Here is a 17,380-nt window from a genome sequence, read left to right on the forward strand (position 1 = left end):
CTTTATTCCGCACTGTGTTCCGGCCGTGCTCAGCTGATATATTTTGATCGTTTTTACTGAGGCTAAGCAAATCCTCGCTGTGTGTTAATCATTACTTTTCCTAGCTCAGTAACACCAAAATGTAAGTGAGACTCGGCAAAGACCTAAAGTGGAAAACCCAGATGCATATGCAGATTCACGTAACAGAATTTTAATTTTACTGTTCAGTAAAGCAAGTACTTAAGAATGCTGGCTGGCGATTTAAAGCTACCCCTGGTGGGTGCAAGGTGCGAGAAATGAAAGCAGGTATTCTTAAATCTCACTAGCAGCTTAAGAAGCAATGTCTGGTAGCAGTTGATTTGCCAGGTATAGATTAGACACGGACGTCTTGGCAACGTTTATTTTCATTTGAATTGAAGGGGTTCTTTTTATTCGATGCCTGTCTTCATTTAGTCTGCTTTTTCGGTAAGTGCGGTGTCAGAGACAGGATTTGAGGGCTCAGCATCCTGTCAAAATGCAACCATCAGTAGCTGGTGTTCATGACGTGACCAGCAGATGGCAGCAAAATGCTTTGTTAAAATGTTCTTGCTTGGCAACTTCCCCCCACTTACATAGTAAATAGTTACTATAAATTTTACTTTTAGAGAAGACCAAGGCAGGTACAAGATCCTTATTTAACTAGATCAAAGTCATATTACCATTGCGTACTGTTAGTTTATATTTAATGCTTTTGGAAATTTAACTGATATAGCTTCAAGTGCTAACTTTTTCCAGGTTTTGTGAGCAGCTGCTGCTTCTTCAACTGAACTTGCCTTTTCTGTAACACTGTTATTCTGCATGCAACCCTCTGCCCCCTGGCCTTTTCTGTCATGTTTCAGAAGTAAATAACATTTTACTAGACAATACACGAATGTTTAATCACACAACTTTGGAGACTTTTTGTTTATTTGTTTGAAAAACACTCATGAATGTTTCTCTTTCATGACCAAACCAAACATTAAGGGTGACTGTATAAGAAGAAAGCCTTTTAATCCTAGGTCGTTAGGTCTGAGCAGTTCATCTTCACAAGGAATCGCAGGCCTCCTGGAAGTGACCTGCATAGCGTGGGAGACAGCACCCAGGACGTCCGTGGGGTGAGAGCCTGCCCGAGGGCTCGGGACAGAGTTTGTGACCCAGGAGAGCGGCAGCTAAATCACTGTGGTCCCCCCCCGCCCCACCCCCCGTGAAATCAGTCAGTTCAGGAGAGGGTTTGGGAACTTTTGTAGAAAATAATATTTATACAGTGCCGAGGTTTCTTCCAGTTTTTCACACAATGTGCTGTTAAATCCTTACAGACTCCAAAGCTCTTGTAAAACTGAGAATCCGGGGTAGGCTTTTCTCTTACGAAAACCTGATTTATCCAGATCACTTAACATCTATCTTACGTGCTTTGGAATTTTTACAGACCACAGAAAGCCTTTTTTTTTTTTCCCCCTTCACTTACTACACCCTAAAACAACACGGTCTGCCAGACCACAGCGCATCCGTCATTGAGAGCAGCAGATGTTGCTACACATGCTTGTCCTTAAGACTAAGAAGCACAGGAGACAATAAAACAAAGAGTTAGAGTTGGAGAAAACCTCGAAACAATGCAGACTGGGGAGCTGGGGCGGCCCAAGGCAGCTGGTTCCGCCCGCCAAGACGGGACGTGGTGACCCCCAACTCTGTTCTTTTTTTTTTTTTTTTTTTTTATCCTCACCCGAGGACATTTTTCCATTTTTTGTACAGATAGAGTGGGAGGGAGAGAGAGGAAGAGACAGAGAGAGAGAAACATCGACGTGAAGGGACACATCAAGTGGCTGCCACCGCACGACCAACCAGGGCCGGGGACAAACTGCAACCGAAGTACATGCCCTTAGCGGGAACCGAACCCGGGTCTCTCCGAACCGCAGGCCGATGCTCTAACCGCTGAGCCAAACCGGCCAGGGCTCTGTTCTTTGTATGTATCTTCCAAACACCCCGTGAACCGGGGCTGGTAGCTTTCTATCCAACTTCGTTTCCCATGAAAACTTGACTTCGGTTAAGCTTAGGAAAAGAGAGCTTGATGCTGGTTGTGACGGTGCACGTGGGTCTGAGCGTGGCTGACCGTCTGTGCAGGCGGAGGGCCTGTGGCTCTGTCTCAGCGTCCGCTAATGTTTTCGTTTTGGTTTTGACTCTAGCCGACCCGACGGTTAAGGACTTGATCGGAGGCTTCACGGCCCTTCACTACGCAGCCATGCACGGCCGGGCCCGCATCGCCCGCCTGATGCTGGAGTCCGAGTACCGGAGCGACATCATCAACGCCAAGAGCAACGACGGCTGGACCCCGCTCCACGTGGCCGCGCACTACGGCAGGGACTCCTTCGTGCGGCTGCTGCTGGAGTTCAAGGCCGAGGTGGACCCGCTCAGCGACAAGGGCACGACGCCGCTGCAGCTCGCCATCATCCGGGAGCGCTCCAGCTGCGTGAAGATCCTCCTGGACCACAGCGCCAACATCGACATCCAGAACGGCTTCCTGCTGCGCTACGCCGTCATCAAGAGCAACCACTCCTACTGCCGCATGTTCCTCCAGCGCGGCGCGGACACAAACCTGGGGCGCTTGGAAGACGGGCAGACGCCCTTGCACCTGTCCGCCCTCAGGGACGACGTGCTCTGCGCACGGATGCTGTACAGCTACGGCGCGGACACGAACACGCGGAACTATGAAGGGCAGACCCCGCTGGCGGTCTCGCTGAGCATCTCCGGCAGCAGCCGCCCGTGCTTGGATTTCTTGCAGGAAGTCACAAGTACGTGTATCGTTATTCCTACTCTTGCGTTCGTGAACGTGTCTATCTTCTGAGGGATGTAAGGTGTGGTTGCAACTAAACATAAGCAGACATTCATGATCCCCATTGGCCCTGCCTGGTAAGTGGTTCCTCATCCACCCGGAATGAGAGGCCGCGCTGTGTCCCGGGACGGCCCAGCAGGTCAGTGTGTTCCGGAAAGTTCCCAGGGGCCGGAGGTCAGGGTGAGAGGAGAAATGGGACGAGGACAGAAAGAGGAGGGTTTTCTCCGCACTGACGGAGATGTCATTTAGAGCAAGGCGTTTCCGCGGCTCCTAACCCTGGTCCCCCCGGGCTGCCGTAGACGTCAGGTGGAGGAACCCGGAGTCTGGGTCTGGAAGGCGCCCGGCGTTGGAGCTCTGGGTGCCTCGCGGCCGTGTGAACACGCGTGAGAGGGAACCGCAGAGTGTGTTTAGGGGCCTGGCGAAGCAGGTGGCGAGAAGAGGTTTGCTGTCGGAAAATTTGGGGGTGTCTTCTCTCGGACCTGGCCTGTTTTTGTGGGGGTGCTGTTTTTTGTTTTGTTTTTTTCCCAAAAATAGTCGAAGCGTCTGACCCCCCGTGTGGTGGTGCCCGTGGGGGTGTGTCACTTCCGACAGGAGCGTTACTTGTGCGGACACGGCCACCCTGCACCCGGCTTCCTCGCGACCAGTTGAGTCCGTGTCTCAGACTTAACATCCAACCTAAAGCCAAAGTCTGTTAAAAACGTTAGGAAAGAAGACATACGTCCTGGGTGCGGGTAGTGGAGGCACGGGGCCGGCGTGGCCTGCGGATAAGTAATCCGCTCCCCCTCGAAACTGAGCTTGGCAGTAAGACTTTTTTTTGAAGAAGGGACATGTAGTTAGAATCCTGTGTGTTCATAAGGAAGAAAAGATGAAATCATTACCACTATTTAGACTAAAGCAGACCAAGACATCACACTTGGGACCTGACTCGTGCTGGGCAGTAGAACTTGCTGTTGGGGACGGTGTCTGGGCTGCCCAGTGCGGACGCCACCGGCCCCTGTGGCTTCTGAGCCCTTGCAGTGTATAGCCGACACCAGCCGGAGACTGGGCTTCCACTGACCCAGTCAGCCTGCGTCGGCGCCGTGCCTGGTGAGCAGCCCTGTGCTCCCGGGCCAGGCCTGCCTGCCTTGGGTAGTTACCTGGGGCCTTGGGGAGGTAGCTGGGGCCTTGGGGAGGTAGCTGGGGCCTTGGGCAGGTACCTGGGGCCTTGGGCAGGTACCTGGGGCCTTGGGCAGGTAGCTGGGGCCTTGGGCAGGTACCTGGGGCCTTGGGGAGGTAGCTGGGGCCTTGGGGAGGTACCTGGGGCCTTGGGAGGTACCTGGGGCCTTGGGGAGGTACCTGGGGCCTTGGGCAGGTACCTGGGGCCTTGGGGAGGTAGCTGGGGCCTTGGGGAGGTACCTGGGGCCTTGGGCAGTACCTGGGGCCTTGGGGAGGTACCTGGGGCCTTGGGCAGGTACCTGGGGCCTTGGGGAGGTAGCGGGCCGTCGGCCGGCAGGTGGTCCCTTGCAGAGAGCGCACCCTGACTTCCTGTCCAGGCTGCACTGTGGGGAGAGACGGCAGTGGAATTCCAGCTGCTGCTTCTCGGTCACTTTCTCGCAGTCTTCGCGCTGGGCTGGTAGGTCACTCTTGAACCTGAGATGCGGGTTCCGGCGTGAGATTGTAGCCTGTGGAGTGTGTCGTTTTCATCGTAAACTCCGGGCACCTCTTTGTTGTGTTTTCACGCCTACGCTGGAGGCGCTTGGCGGATTGGTATGGCTGTCTCCAGGGAGGCGAGCTCCGTGCGCCGACGCCCCAGCCCCCTTTGCTGACTGCTTTGCTCCGTGCTGAGCAACAGACTAGAGCTCGGCCGTGGGGACTCCAGCCCGTGGCTCTGCCACATGTCAGCCGTGACCTTGGGCAGGTTACCTGGCTGCTCTGTGCCTGTGTCCTCGTCTTAAAATTAGGGTAATTGTGTCTACCTGTGGGCTTGCCGTGAGGATCAAATGAGTTAATGTTTGTAATGTACTTAACACAGTGTCTGGTGCATTTTAAGGGCTGTGTGTGTGTGTGTTCTTTTAAACAAACATTTAATTAAATGAGGGTGGGTGAGCAGCAAGGGCGAGCTACCAAAAGGGCGTCCCTCCCAGTCTCATTCTGCCTGAGCTCCCTATTTCCAGCTCCGAGGACTGTTGTGCAGGCTGCGTGTGGGGATACAGCCGCCGGTGGTCGGGCGGCTCCCGGCCCAGCCCTGAGTGATGCTGGAGGGCAGGAATGTCCAGTCAGAAAGGTTCACTGTACCTTTAAATATGGGGCAGAGCCCCGGCTGGTTTGGCTCAGCGGTTAGAGCCTCAGCCCTCGGACCAAAGGGTTGCGGGTTTGATTCCTGGTCAAGGGCACGTACATGGGTTGCAGGTTGGATCCGCAGCCTGGGTCTTGGGGGAGGCAACCAATTGACGTGTCTCTCTCACACCCATGTTTCTCTCTCTCCCTCCTTCCCTCTCTCTTTATAAAAAAAAAAAAAAATCAATGGAAAAATATCCTTGAGTGAGGATTCACAAAAACAAAACAAAACAAAAAAAGTTCTGGGCAGATAGAAAAATCAGCCGGGTCTGTGTCCTAGTGTCTGCGCCCCTGGAGCAGGAATGGGGTGTGTACCGGGTTGGTTCTGGGGAGTCCTAGTGTCTGCGCCCCTGGAGCAGGAATGGGGTGTGCACCGGGTTGGTTCTGGGGAGTCCTAGTGTCTGCGCCCCTGGAGCAGGAATGGAGCTTGAACAGGGTTGGTTCTGGGGAGTCCTAGTGTCTGCGCCCCTGGAGCAGGAACGGAACGCGAACAGAGTTGGTTCTGGGGAGTCCTAGTGTCTGCGCCCCTGGAGCAGGAATGGAGCGTGAACAGGGTTGGTTCTGGGGAGTCCTAGTGTCTGCGCCCCTGGAGCAGGAACGGAGCGCGCGCCGGGTTGGTTCTGGGCAGTGCGTGGGCCGACCGACTGGTCTCGGGAAGATGGCAGCCCAGCAGGCCGCGTGCGGCGGCTCCCGGACACGGAGGACCTCTGTCTGCCAGGGCTGCAGCCAGCTCCCTGTCTTCTAGCGCCTCGGCTAATTCATTGCTTCCTGACACTCCAGTGCTGTGTCCTGCCAAGAGCAAACTAAGTATTTCCGCTTCACTGGTGCAGTATTTATGACGACTTTCTTTGCCTCGTGAATAATTCTGTGCTGGAAGGACCAACTGTATGACTCTCTTTGGAGAGCTGTCTACGGAAAGCAGAGTGGGGGGAGGCAGGGTGGTCAGGGGGTCGGTCCCACCTGTGAGCTCCTTCGGCTCCGAGGTCCAGGGCGCCCCGCACCGCGCCCTTGGCTCCGGGCCTGGGAACTGCCCCTCCTGAGCCAGAAGGACAGCGGTGGCCTGTGATCGGGACCCTTGGCCGCAGGTTGCGCCATTTCGCTAGAAGCAGGTTGTTTAAACCGGAAGAGCTCGAGAAAATCGTCATCGTGGAACTGAAAAGCCGCGGCGAGTTTTAGAAAAGGTGCCACGGAAACGCAGACGCGCGGCGCAGAGCGGCAGAAGGGCGGCTTGGTCCTAGAGTGGCGTCTTTGTTGATCTAAGCGGAGGCGAGGCCGCGAGGAGCTGCTGCCTGCCCCCTGCACAGGCTCCCGGAGACCTGCCTCCTAGACCCCCGCCGCCTCCAGAAAGCCGGCCGAGGAGAGCAGCCGCTTCCTCCTGCCCGGGGCAGCCAGCCCGGCCGAGAAGGGCCGCAGATCGGACCTGAAGGATGGAGGTCGTTTCATAGAAGGGACGGTTGATAAGAAGCCACTTTCTATTCTTTTAGTGTTTTCACATGACAGGAAAACAATATGTGGACCCAGTGCCTAACGGGACGACAGCAGAGAACAGTGAAGGCTTGGTGGGGGCAGGTGGGAACCGGAGGCAGGACGCGGGAGCCGGCGCTCTGGGGGAGGTCCCCTGATGGGGGTCCATCGAGAGCCGAGGCAGCAGGCCCGGGACTCAGGTGAGGCAGGGTCAGAGCTGGGGCAGTGCAGGTGCGCATGGTTAGTTGAGCAGTGTAACCCGTGCCCAGCATGTGCGCACCCACCATCGCGGGGCCTAGAGGGTCACAGAATTCCGGCGTACGACTGGGGTGCAACATCTGCAGCCCAGGGAAGAACAGAGATTGGAGGAGTGTCCGCCCCCTTCAAATGAGAAAGTCTACACCTGTGCACAAGAAAGGGACACGCACAGAAAACAAACGATTCCTGGAAGTGTCTCCTGCGTGCAGCTCCCCCCGGGCCTCGGGGCTCACCCTAAGGACTCGTTACAATCCGGTGCTGTTTTCCCCTACCTCCCCTCCGCTCCACGTCAACTCTTCTAGTCAGCTGCGGATGAAGGCGTTATGCAGAATATGAACTCTTTTAACAAAGAGAGAGGAATTCCAGAGAAAGCCGAACCTCAGGCGTTGACTAGGAAGAACTTTTCATCTTATGGGGGGAAAAAGATGGGATTTTAATCATCTGCGTGCCTGGGGTTTTGTTCCGAGAGAAGTCGCCCCCGCCCGCGTGCTCACGCACCAGGGCTGCACGCGCAGGTCAGGGCAGCTTCGGCCGCCAGGGACCGTGCCCTTGTGCAGACGCGGAGGCCGCGGGGGCCATTGCAGAGGACACAGGTCCGAGCCCCTGCTGGAGAAGGGTGCTCGGAAGGCCGCCCCCCTTCCATGTTGCACGGGCTCAGTTATTTGCAGGAAAAGGGCCGTGTTGTGCCGCCTGCCTAGGAAATCCATCCAGTGTAAGGCTTTGCCCTTCGTGTAGAAGAGGGTAGTGGCCAGCAGACCAGGTGCGCTCGGGCTGGTACAGGCAGCGAGATCCAGGGCCACTGGAGCGGTCAGCGCGTCACCTTCTTCAGTGCCGGTCCTCACCTTCCCCCACCGCATGGGGACTACCTCTGCAGAAACCATCACCGCCTAATACGCCCCTTGGTTTTAACAGAGGAATCGTGGTTCTTTTAAATGGCCGGTGCGATCATTCCAACATCTGTGTCATATCTAAGTCTGGTCTGGTGCTCGCTTTGTCTCATCCGACTGTGTTTTTTCTTGCCTGTTAGCATGTCTTGTCATTTTTTATTGAAGCCAGACATGACGTGTCAGGTCACAGGAGCTGAGATGAATCGGCCTTTAATGTCAGGTTCTCGCTCACCTGGCTCGGAGCTGGGCTGCGCCTGCGCCTGCAGCTGCGAGTGCCTGAGACCACGTGCTGCCCCCGCGTCCTGGGCTCCGGGCTCCGCTCACCCCGAGGGCCAGCGCCACGCAGTCTTCCCGCCGGAACTCACGGGGCCTGGTGGTGTGGGGGTGAGGTGGGGGAGGCCCGTGGTCTGTGATGCACCCAGTCTCACGTGCCATTCTGAGTTCGCTCAGCTTTTCTTCTTGCAAGGACGGGAGTGGTGACGTCCAAGCCCTTGACATGTTGTCGCTGAAACCGGAAGTCCTTTCATTAGCTTTGTCCTTTTCACTTAAATGTAAAAGCATCCTACTGTGGTCCCTCCGGCTGAGAGTGTGTAGCCCACCGGGCTTCAGAGGTACCCGCCACCCGTTGGTGTCCTCACGGGGCCCTGTCCATGTCAGGTCCCGCCAGGTCCACGGACCGTGGAGGGAGTGGCCGTGGGCTCTTGACCGGAGCCCCAGTAAACGTGGCAGTCTGCTTACCCTCACCCTGCCCTGTGGGCCTGTTTCCTCCTCTGAAAGAAGGGGGAGTTACGGCACATCCCGGGGTCCCTCGCTTCTGAGAACTCCCCAGTGACTGCTCTTACAGGGGATGATGTCCTGTTCTTCGACGGGCTGTGATTTGATGATTTTGGATTCATGTAGAACAGTGCTTGTCTCTGTGGACTCCTGGGGGGTCCTCAAGACTGTTTCATCACATTCGACCCCGTTGAAGGTGGACCTCCGTAAACAGCCTGCGGTGAGGGGGGCAGCTGCTGGGGACCGTCTTGGCCTGGAAGATGGACAGCAAACCGTAGCTCTTGGGCTTGGGTACTTGGCAGACGTTTCTCTAAGGATAAGAATAAGGCTCACTCGGCCCCTTAAGGAAAACAACTGAGAGCATTTGTGGTGAGTCACGGAACTTGAGGCTTCCAGTGAAAATCAGAATCTGAACATCTTCTATCTGCCACCATGACAGTTTCCCAGTGCGTAAAGACTTTTTTGAGATCAGTGGAGATGTTAACAAAGTGATTTTTTTATATATATATCAGAAAGAAATGGCTCAGCATTTGGAAGATTTGCATATCCCATTGAACCAACCAGTGCATAATGTTACAGAATTACACATGGTTAAAACATCCGTTCAATGGGCAAGGCGGACCGACACATTTTAACATGAAAGAGGACAGATAACTAACTGATGGACTTTGCTTCAGATCCCGTACTGCGACTAACCTTCCACAAAAAACACCACTTGTCGAGTTTTGGTGGAATATCAAAGAAGATTCACGATGACCTAAAAAGACTATTAAAATATTCCTTCTTTTCCAGCCACATGAATGTGAGTGAGGCTGTATTTTCTTCACCCACTTCAGTCAAGAGAACAAATGCAGTGGACGGGGTCTGTGAATGCAGTTGTCTTCTATGAAGCCTGGCCTTACGAGATATTTGCAAAACATGTAAAACGTGGCCTCTGTTCTCATGAAATCCTTTTTGTGTTGGAAGCCAGCTTTTTAATGTTCATAAGTGTATTTCAACTGCTATTGAGTCCATCACTGTTATTTTTCAATGAATTAATACATATTTTTAAATTTCTAAATATGGTAAATAGAGATGCAACCCACAGAAACAAAAATTCTTGGAGGTTCTCCAATTTTAAAAAATACAAAGAGGTCCCAAAACCAAAATGTTGAGACCAAGTGATGTACAATTTCTATACCTGGTTAGCTGAGTGTTTTAGAATTTTACCAATCTGATATATTCTTGTTTGCAGCTGCAATCCGTGGATAAAATGAAATGTTTCACATTACTGCTTGCCTTCTGCCAACATACTTATTTATTACTTAGGATCTGTAGAGATCCATAATTGCTGAGGTGTGTCTATAAAATTGTGGTTCTGTCAGATGCTGTGGGGATAAAACATGTATTATTCAAATCGGTTTGGAAGACTAGTGGTATGTACAAGGTGGGGCTGGGTTGTATTTTTATTTGTATGTTTTTTTTTTAGGTATGTTTTTGTTGATTTTAGAGGAGAGGGGAAGAGAGAGAAACAATGATGTAAGAGAGATACATCGATCTTCTGCCTCCTGCATCCCTCCTACTGGTGATGGAGCCTGCAACCCAGACATGTGCCCTGACCGAGCTTCTAGAGATTTCTTGTCATTTGTTAGGAAGCAGGTGTGTGGTTTTCCTTGGCCGGTGCAAATGGGAAATATAGGTCAAAGTTCATTTGCCTGTGGGAGAAAAAATGTAGCCAGTGGACACACGTCCTCCAGCCTGGTGTGTTGTCCCTTGGGGGTCTGCCTGGGGGTTCAATCGGAGGAGCCTTTTCGTTTTGCAACACCATGATTTTCATTCAGGCGGGCTGGAAACTGCCTCTGTTTGATAAAGTAAGACTCGTTCCACAGATTTCCACCAAGTCCCTGTGACGGGAATTCAGACACGGGAGCAGAGAAAGAAAATGTGATCACGGCAGGATTTTGCAATGGGGAGCTGAGATGAAATGACGAAGGCGGTGGTGGGCGGCCATTCCAGATGTTGGCCTGAGACCGAGAGGGCCTGGGAGGAACTGTGGGATCCTGGGATTGTCCGGAGCCAGTGGGGGGCGGAGCCTTTCTCCTGTTCTTGTTTGTTCTTCAGACCCTCCCCTCCACCTGTCTCTGCCCACCTCTTCCCCAAAGAAAAACCTATTTTGCTTGCATTTTGTTTGTTTTGGCTGTGTCAAACTGTTTTGCCTCTCTGTCTACTTGTGCAAAGATTTTATCCAAAAAAAAAAAAGTTTCGTCTATCTTAAATACAGTAATGGCGATGTCGGAAGGAGGGGTTTAAGCTATGTAATTTTCCCAATTATGCTGCTGCCCTGGTTTTGTAATTTCTCCGAGACGAGACCCTTCAAAAGCCGATTTCCTATGTTATACACCAGCCCAATTATTGCTAATGATGGGCTTCTTCACCAAATGGAAAGACTAATAACCCTTTGAACTGTTACGTAATTCCATTGTAGTTCATTAGAATGAATACCCTGTAGTTTTTATGCATCCCCAACGTGTTATAATTCCTTAAATTATGCTCTTTTGTGTGATGTCCCCCCAGGGACAATCCCCTGTTACAAACAACCCACGTTGCTCTTTAACAGGGTAGGGATCCTTTTCCAAGTGACCTCGTAACACAGCCCGCGTGTGTCGGGTTTTCCCTTCATTCCTGCATTCTCTTCTCAGCTGTTCCTCCTCCTGCCTCCTCCTCTCCCCTGTAATCTGAGGTTCAGTGCGTTTTTTTAGTGCGTAGTAGGTGCCCAGTGAAATACTTTGAGTGATGTGTTGACAAGAAAATAAGTGCTTTGATTTCCAGTCATAATCTTCTATGCCCAAAATGATATTCCTGGGGAAAACACACACCCCTCCGTAATCTTAGAAATAACAATAGTACACCCGGCCAGTGTGGCTCAGTGGGTTGAGCATCGCCCCATGGACAGAGGTCCTGGTTTGATTCCTGGTCAGGGCACATGCCCAGGTTTCGGGCTTGATCCCCAGCAGGGGGCGTGCAGGAGGTGGCCGATGGATGTTTCTCTCACATCGATGTCTCTCTCTCTCCCTCCCTTCCTCTCTCTCTAAAATCGCAAACAGATATTTAAAGAAAGAAATAGCAGTAGTTACAGCGAGTAGTCCTCGTTCCTCTGTTGCTGAGCCTGCTGGTCACTCAGAGCTGCTACCTGGCAGGCTGGGGGAACATCTGTGCATCGGTGGGTCGGGGTGACGTCACGCCTCACTTCATCACTGCACATCTTTGTATTCGTGAGTTCTCAGCCCTCCTGACTCACACGCGTGGTGGTTTCCATCAGCTTCCCCGGGACCTCGCGGTGATGCGTTAGCAATTCCAAGCACCTGTCCCGGGAGACATCAGCCGCTTTTCCTACTCTGAACACCCGGAGGACAGGGAGTCGGCTTCCAAAAGGGAGCCTCCTCCTTTTCTGGGAAGGAGAAGCAAACATTACTTTTACAAGTATCTAAATATTACTATTTTAACACTTATTTGCTTAATACTTATATAGCTCTCACTGTGTGCCTGGTTCTATTCTGAGCGCTTGACCAGAATCAACTCGTTTTACGCCCGTAGAGCCTGGGGTGCAGGTGTCGTCGTCCTCGGGTCGTGGTGAGGACTCCGAGCTGCAGGCGGAGGGCCTGCCCGGGGCGTCGAGCTCCAGACCGGCTCCCGTGGCCACTCTGGTCTGCGCCTCTGTCCAAAGGCCATTCTGCAGACCAGACTCACTTGTGGTCAAGACATCTTTAGAAAATCGAGATGCTTGCCCTGGCCGGTGTGGCTCAGCAGTCAGAGCGTCGCCCCGCGGACCAGAGAGTCGCAGATTGGATTCCAGTCAAGGGCACGTACCTCGGTTTCGGTTCCCGGCCCTGATCCGGGTCGTGCAGGAGGCAACCCGTCGATGTATCCCTCTCACATCGACGTTCCTCTCTCTCCCTCCTGCTCTCTCTGAAAACAAATGAAGAAATATCCTTGGGTGAGGATTTGAAAGAAAAAAAAAAAAGCTTCTCCCAAAACAGGAAAAGATTGAAAGATTGTCACAGCCCATGCTCACGGAGCAGAAGAATCGGGGCTGACTGAGCCGTGCCTGTGTCCGCCCCCAGGAAGCTCCTTCCCCTGCACGGCCCAGGCGGCGCCGACCTCCGAGGGGCTGGTTCTCTGGCGCAGTGGAACCTCCAGTGAAAGCTGCTGGCCCATCTGTCCCTCTGCATTCTTCAAAGATGAGATGAACCAGTGATACTCCCAGCGTTCTGCCTGGGGGATCGGCACTAGACGGTTTCCACATGGCCGCGGGTGACGGTGTCGCCAAATCCCCGTAAGCCCTGGCCAGCAGCCTCCCCAAAGCCCGTGACTGCGACTCTGAGATTTGGGGTTTCTTTTGTGGCAGCCCCTCCTTCCAGGGCCGGAAGCTCACCGCTCCGGTGACACCGTGCAGCTCAGTGGTTGAAACAGTAACAGTGATGATTTTACTTCTCTGCTCCATGCAGCAGCCTCGACGGGGGCCTGTTCCTTCCGCAGCCTCACCCAGATGCCCAGCAGCCCAGCCAGGCTGAGGGCACTGACCTCGCTTCCTTTCTGGTCTCTGCCCGGGCTTCTTTGTGGCGCGGTGGTGGCTTGTTCTAAGAGTGAGTGTCCCAGGGTGAGGTGAAAGCCATGTCACCTCTTCCTGCTTAGCCTGGGAGCCCCATGGCATTGCTGCCACCATCATCACAGCCTACCCCGCCCCCAGGGGGCACCGAGACCCCCCTCTCTCTCCGATGGGAGTGTCCCGTCACGCTGGGAGACACTGGTCACTGTGGAGAGAGTGGTGTGTCACCAAAGGAGACCCTCTGGAGGTCCCTCATCCCCCATCGTCTCCATCCCTTCCTTTTTACCCAGAATTGAGCAGTTCCAGTAATTCGGTCTCACCGCTTCGTTGGATGCTGTGTCTTCATTTAAGTCTGTCTGTGTGCTCCTGTAGGTCCGCTTAGTCCTCCCTGGTTCTTTGCCTGAGTACCTCGTGGTTATTGTTTCTTGTGTTGTTTTTTTTGTTTGTTTATTTAATATTGTACTAGAACCTGCCATCTGTTAGAGAAATCAAATTCTTCGCTTTAACAAAAGGAAGATTTCACATCTAATTCACATTCTGGTTTGCATGTGCGGGTCACATGTAGGATCCATTGAAAAACGACAGTGATAATTTATTCTCTTCCAAGTGGTAGCCTATGAATGGCGATGAAAAATAATCCACAGCAGCTTAGAGAACAATTCGCTGTTGACACGGCGTGTTTTGCAACGTGTTGGCTGGTTTTCTCCTTTAAGGACGAGCGGCCGAGGATGCGTCCAGCTGGTGCTGGTGGGGTATCCTGGCAGGCGCCGGGCTCCTCGGCCGCCGGAGTGGCCCGTCCCGTGGAGCCTCATTAAGCACAGAAGGAACTCCGAGAGCTTGTGCTGGGGCACCTGCCCTTCTCCCCACTAACCGGGTGCCCTGGAGCAGAGATGCGGGCGACGGAGCAGAATCCCGCTGGGGCGTGTGGGGGATGGGGGGGCGTGCAGACTCTGTGGGCACTCGCGTGCCTGCTTACAGACATTGCCTTCTGCTGGGACTCTTCTGAGAGCCCTTGAATGTGTTAAGTAACTCTTAGAAAACACTCTGTTCCTACAGGCATCCCCGAGCGGAAGTCTGACTTTTAAGGAGCCTTTTTTTTTTTTTTTTAATCCTCATCTGAGGACATTTTTCCATTTTTTGTACAGACAGAGTGGGAGGGAGAGAGAGGAAGAGGGAGAGAGAGGAAGAGGGAGAAAGAGGAAGAGAGAGAGGGAAACATCGACGTGAAAGGGACACATCAAGTGGCTGCCACCCGCACGACCAACCAGGGCCGGGGACAAACTGCAACCAAGGTACATGCCCTTAGCGGGAACCGAACCCGGGTCTCTCCGGACCGCAGGCGGACGCTCTAACCGCTGAGCCAAACCGGCCAGGGCGCCTTTTTTTTTAATGTATGAAGAATTAACTTCGAATAATGGTGATCACTATAGACAAACAAGTCCAGCTCAAGTCCTAAGTAGAGCGGTGGTTCTCCATGTGTGGCCTGGGACCTCTGGGGTTCCCGGGGACTCTTTCAGGGTATCCGAGGGCAAAATGATTTTCCTAATAGTACCGAGGCATGATCTGCCTTTTTCGCCTTCCTTCTCATGCTTGTAGGTGGACTCTTCCAGAGACTAGATGTCATGATTTCATCACGACAGATTGGATACAGAGCATAGATGAGAATTCAGCCAGCCATTTAAAAGCTCATAAAATGTGATGCCCGGCCGGTGAGGCTCAGTGGATGGAGCATATCCCATGGACCGAGAGGTCCTGGTTCGGTTCCCGATCAGGGCACATGCGGGCTTGATCCCCAGCGGGGGGCCTGCAGGAGGCAGCCGATCGATTCTCTCTTACATCGATATTTCTCTCTCTCTCTCCTTAAAAAATGAATAAAAATGTATTTTGTTTTAAATGAAAGCTTTACTAAAATGTGAAAGTATGCAATCATTCTCACTTTGTTTGGGGGCAATTTTGTTATTTTCAAAATGGGCTTATTTTTATTGTTTCTAAATGGATGAATACGTGTGTCTAAAATTTCTCTTTTAGCTTCTGATACGGTAGTTATCAATAGATATAACCCACATGCAAACGCGTTCTTTTGGGTCGTTGATCATTTTTAAAAGTCTCAAGAGGTTTTGAGACAGGTCTGAGAAGCACTGTAACAGGGCTTTCTTCTTGACTTTGAGTGTTACTTAATCTCTAGACACGAGGAGTCTGTAAAATGGGGCAGTGATCAAAGTACTTCCCTCGTAAAAGGATTAAAGGCATTCGTAAGAATACAGGGCACAGAGTAAGCTTTCCACGTATGTTAGCTTTCGTTACCATTGCCATTGAATGTGGAAGCAGAATTGGTGTGAACCCAGACACTACTGGAGCTCGGGATTTGGGCTTATGTTTGCAGACATCTGTATTTTGGTAAGACATAGCATTCGGAAGCGAACGGAGTTGGATTTTGTCCTTTTTCTTCTGAGTTGGGTTATAGCAGAGGTTCTTCCTTGGGCGATGGTCAGGGTGTGAGGTTTGAAAAGCTAGGGGTGCTTTTCCCGCTGCCTCCCTGCCTTGCCCACCCGACTGCGCCTCACCCCACAGCCAGGGTTCTGCTCTGTCCAGAGTCACGGTGCACAGGTGGCCCATGTCCTCTGTGGAAGCTCTTCAGAAGCCGTTACATGTCCAGGTTCCCACGTGCGTAGGAGCCACGCTAGAGAGCATCTCATCTGGTCCCCTCGCTTTTCAGGTGGAGACAGCGACGCCCAGGGGCCGATGGGCTCACACAGGTTCCCCGGCACATCAGAGCCCGGCCAGGACGAGAACGGTCACCCAGCTTCTGCTGGGAAGACCCAGGCTTAGAATCCGAAAGCCTCGTTGGTCACCTGACATTGAGCAGTGTCCCTGGGACTTAGTGTCCTTATGTGTAAGACGGAGGTGCAAACATCGAGCATCCCAGGGTGGATCGAATGAGAAATCCCAGGAAGGAGCCCAGGATACATTCTGTCAGTAGGAGTCTCCCTAATCACGGGCGTGTGAGGCCCACAGAGAGGCGCCGGCCAGGGAGATAAACAGTGATTTTCAGAGCCTCGAAGCCTACTGCGTAGCTTTGTAACCTTTTCTCTTTTCTGTCTCTTCAGGGCAGCCCAGAAACTTGCAGGACCTGTGCCGAGTTAAAATCCGACAGTGTATAGGCCTTCAAAACCTGAGACTACTTGATGAACTCCCAATCGCCAAGGTCATAAAAGACTACTTAAAACACAAATTCGATGATATCTGATATCCACAGAACTGTGAGCAAGATTAGAAGTAATATTCCAGATACTTAAAAAGGCTTTTTTTGCCTTGCACAAAGTATATCCTATGCAATTTCTGATTTGCTGTGAAGTCAGAAAGCAGGTATACACTTTTAGGTTTATTTTTGTTTGTTTGGTTGGTTGGTTTTCATTGTAGGGGAGGGTTTTATATATATATACATATATATATATGTATATATATACACATACACACACACACACACACACACCACATGCTTGAAGGTCTTAATTTGGTTCCTTGGTCCAGGTTTAAGAGGTCCAAGCTTTCTATACAATGTTGCATTTACAAAAATTGTTTTTCCAAAACGACGCAAGCAGGTCCGGAGTGGAGAATTTGCCCTTTTCAAAATGTACGGTCTCATTGGCGTGCATGTTACTACGAGCCAGCAGGGCACAGGTTAGGAGTCCGTCTCGCCCACGGGGGTCCTGGGTTCCACTGGAAAATGCCCTCCTGGATTCCTCGAGTGTTGCCACCACCTCCTTCGCTTTTCACGGACACGAATCGGCTGTTCCAAACTGTTCCTTTCCTAGTAACTGTAGCTTCCGGGGGACAGAAACCCAGTACCTCCGTTTTCCTGTCGACGTCCTCTTGGTTTTAACTTATTTTTTTAACAACTGTAGTACACTACCCAGAGACACTGGGCCTCAAGTTGTCTCTGTTCGAATAGTGCTTTTTAAAAAAAAAAAAAAAAAAAATTAACGAGAAAGCAAGTAACTTTCTAAAGCCACTGTATCCTGTTTTTAGAACACCTCCAGTGCAATACTTTTCCTGGTGTCTTTTATCCATTATTTTCACTTGATGTTCTCATTCCACAGCCGGCCCTGCCCTCCCCCCCCCCCACTAGGAACCGTCACTTTCATTTTAATTGCAGAACCACATAGTATGTTGGTTGCAGTTTCCCTTTTAAGCTTCATCCTTGATTCCACTTTTGAGCAGAAAATCGCATATCCTGGTGACAGAGTATTCCCTAAAAATAGCCCGACATAT

The 17,380-nt window shown here is 52.0% G+C and overlaps 1 protein-coding gene across 3 annotated transcripts in view; it reads left to right on the top strand.

Moving 5' to 3' along the window:
* The window catches only part of ASB7 (ankyrin repeat and SOCS box containing 7), a 37,893-nt gene extending 21,424 nt beyond the window's left edge, over window positions 1-16,469 (top strand). Inside the window, exons 6-7 of one of the 3 annotated variants that reach the window (XM_036277970.1) lie at window positions 2,178-2,783; window positions 16,216-16,467. In XM_036277970.1, the coding sequence (XP_036133863.1) occupies window positions 2,178-2,783; window positions 16,216-16,355 (746 nt within the window). In that variant the 3' untranslated portion in view covers window positions 16,356-16,467. Of the gene's footprint in view, window positions 1-2,177; window positions 2,784-16,215 lie in introns of all 3 variants that reach the window. The other 2 variants (XM_036277969.1, XM_036277971.1) reach the window with 2 other exon arrangements.
* The last annotated feature ends 911 nt before the right edge of the window (window positions 16,470-17,380 follow it).

Source organism: Molossus molossus, unplaced genomic scaffold, assembly GCF_014108415.1.
Source record: "Molossus molossus isolate mMolMol1 unplaced genomic scaffold, mMolMol1.p scaffold_m16_p_24, whole genome shotgun sequence".
Classification (NCBI taxonomy): domain Eukaryota; kingdom Metazoa; phylum Chordata; class Mammalia; order Chiroptera; family Molossidae; genus Molossus; species Molossus molossus.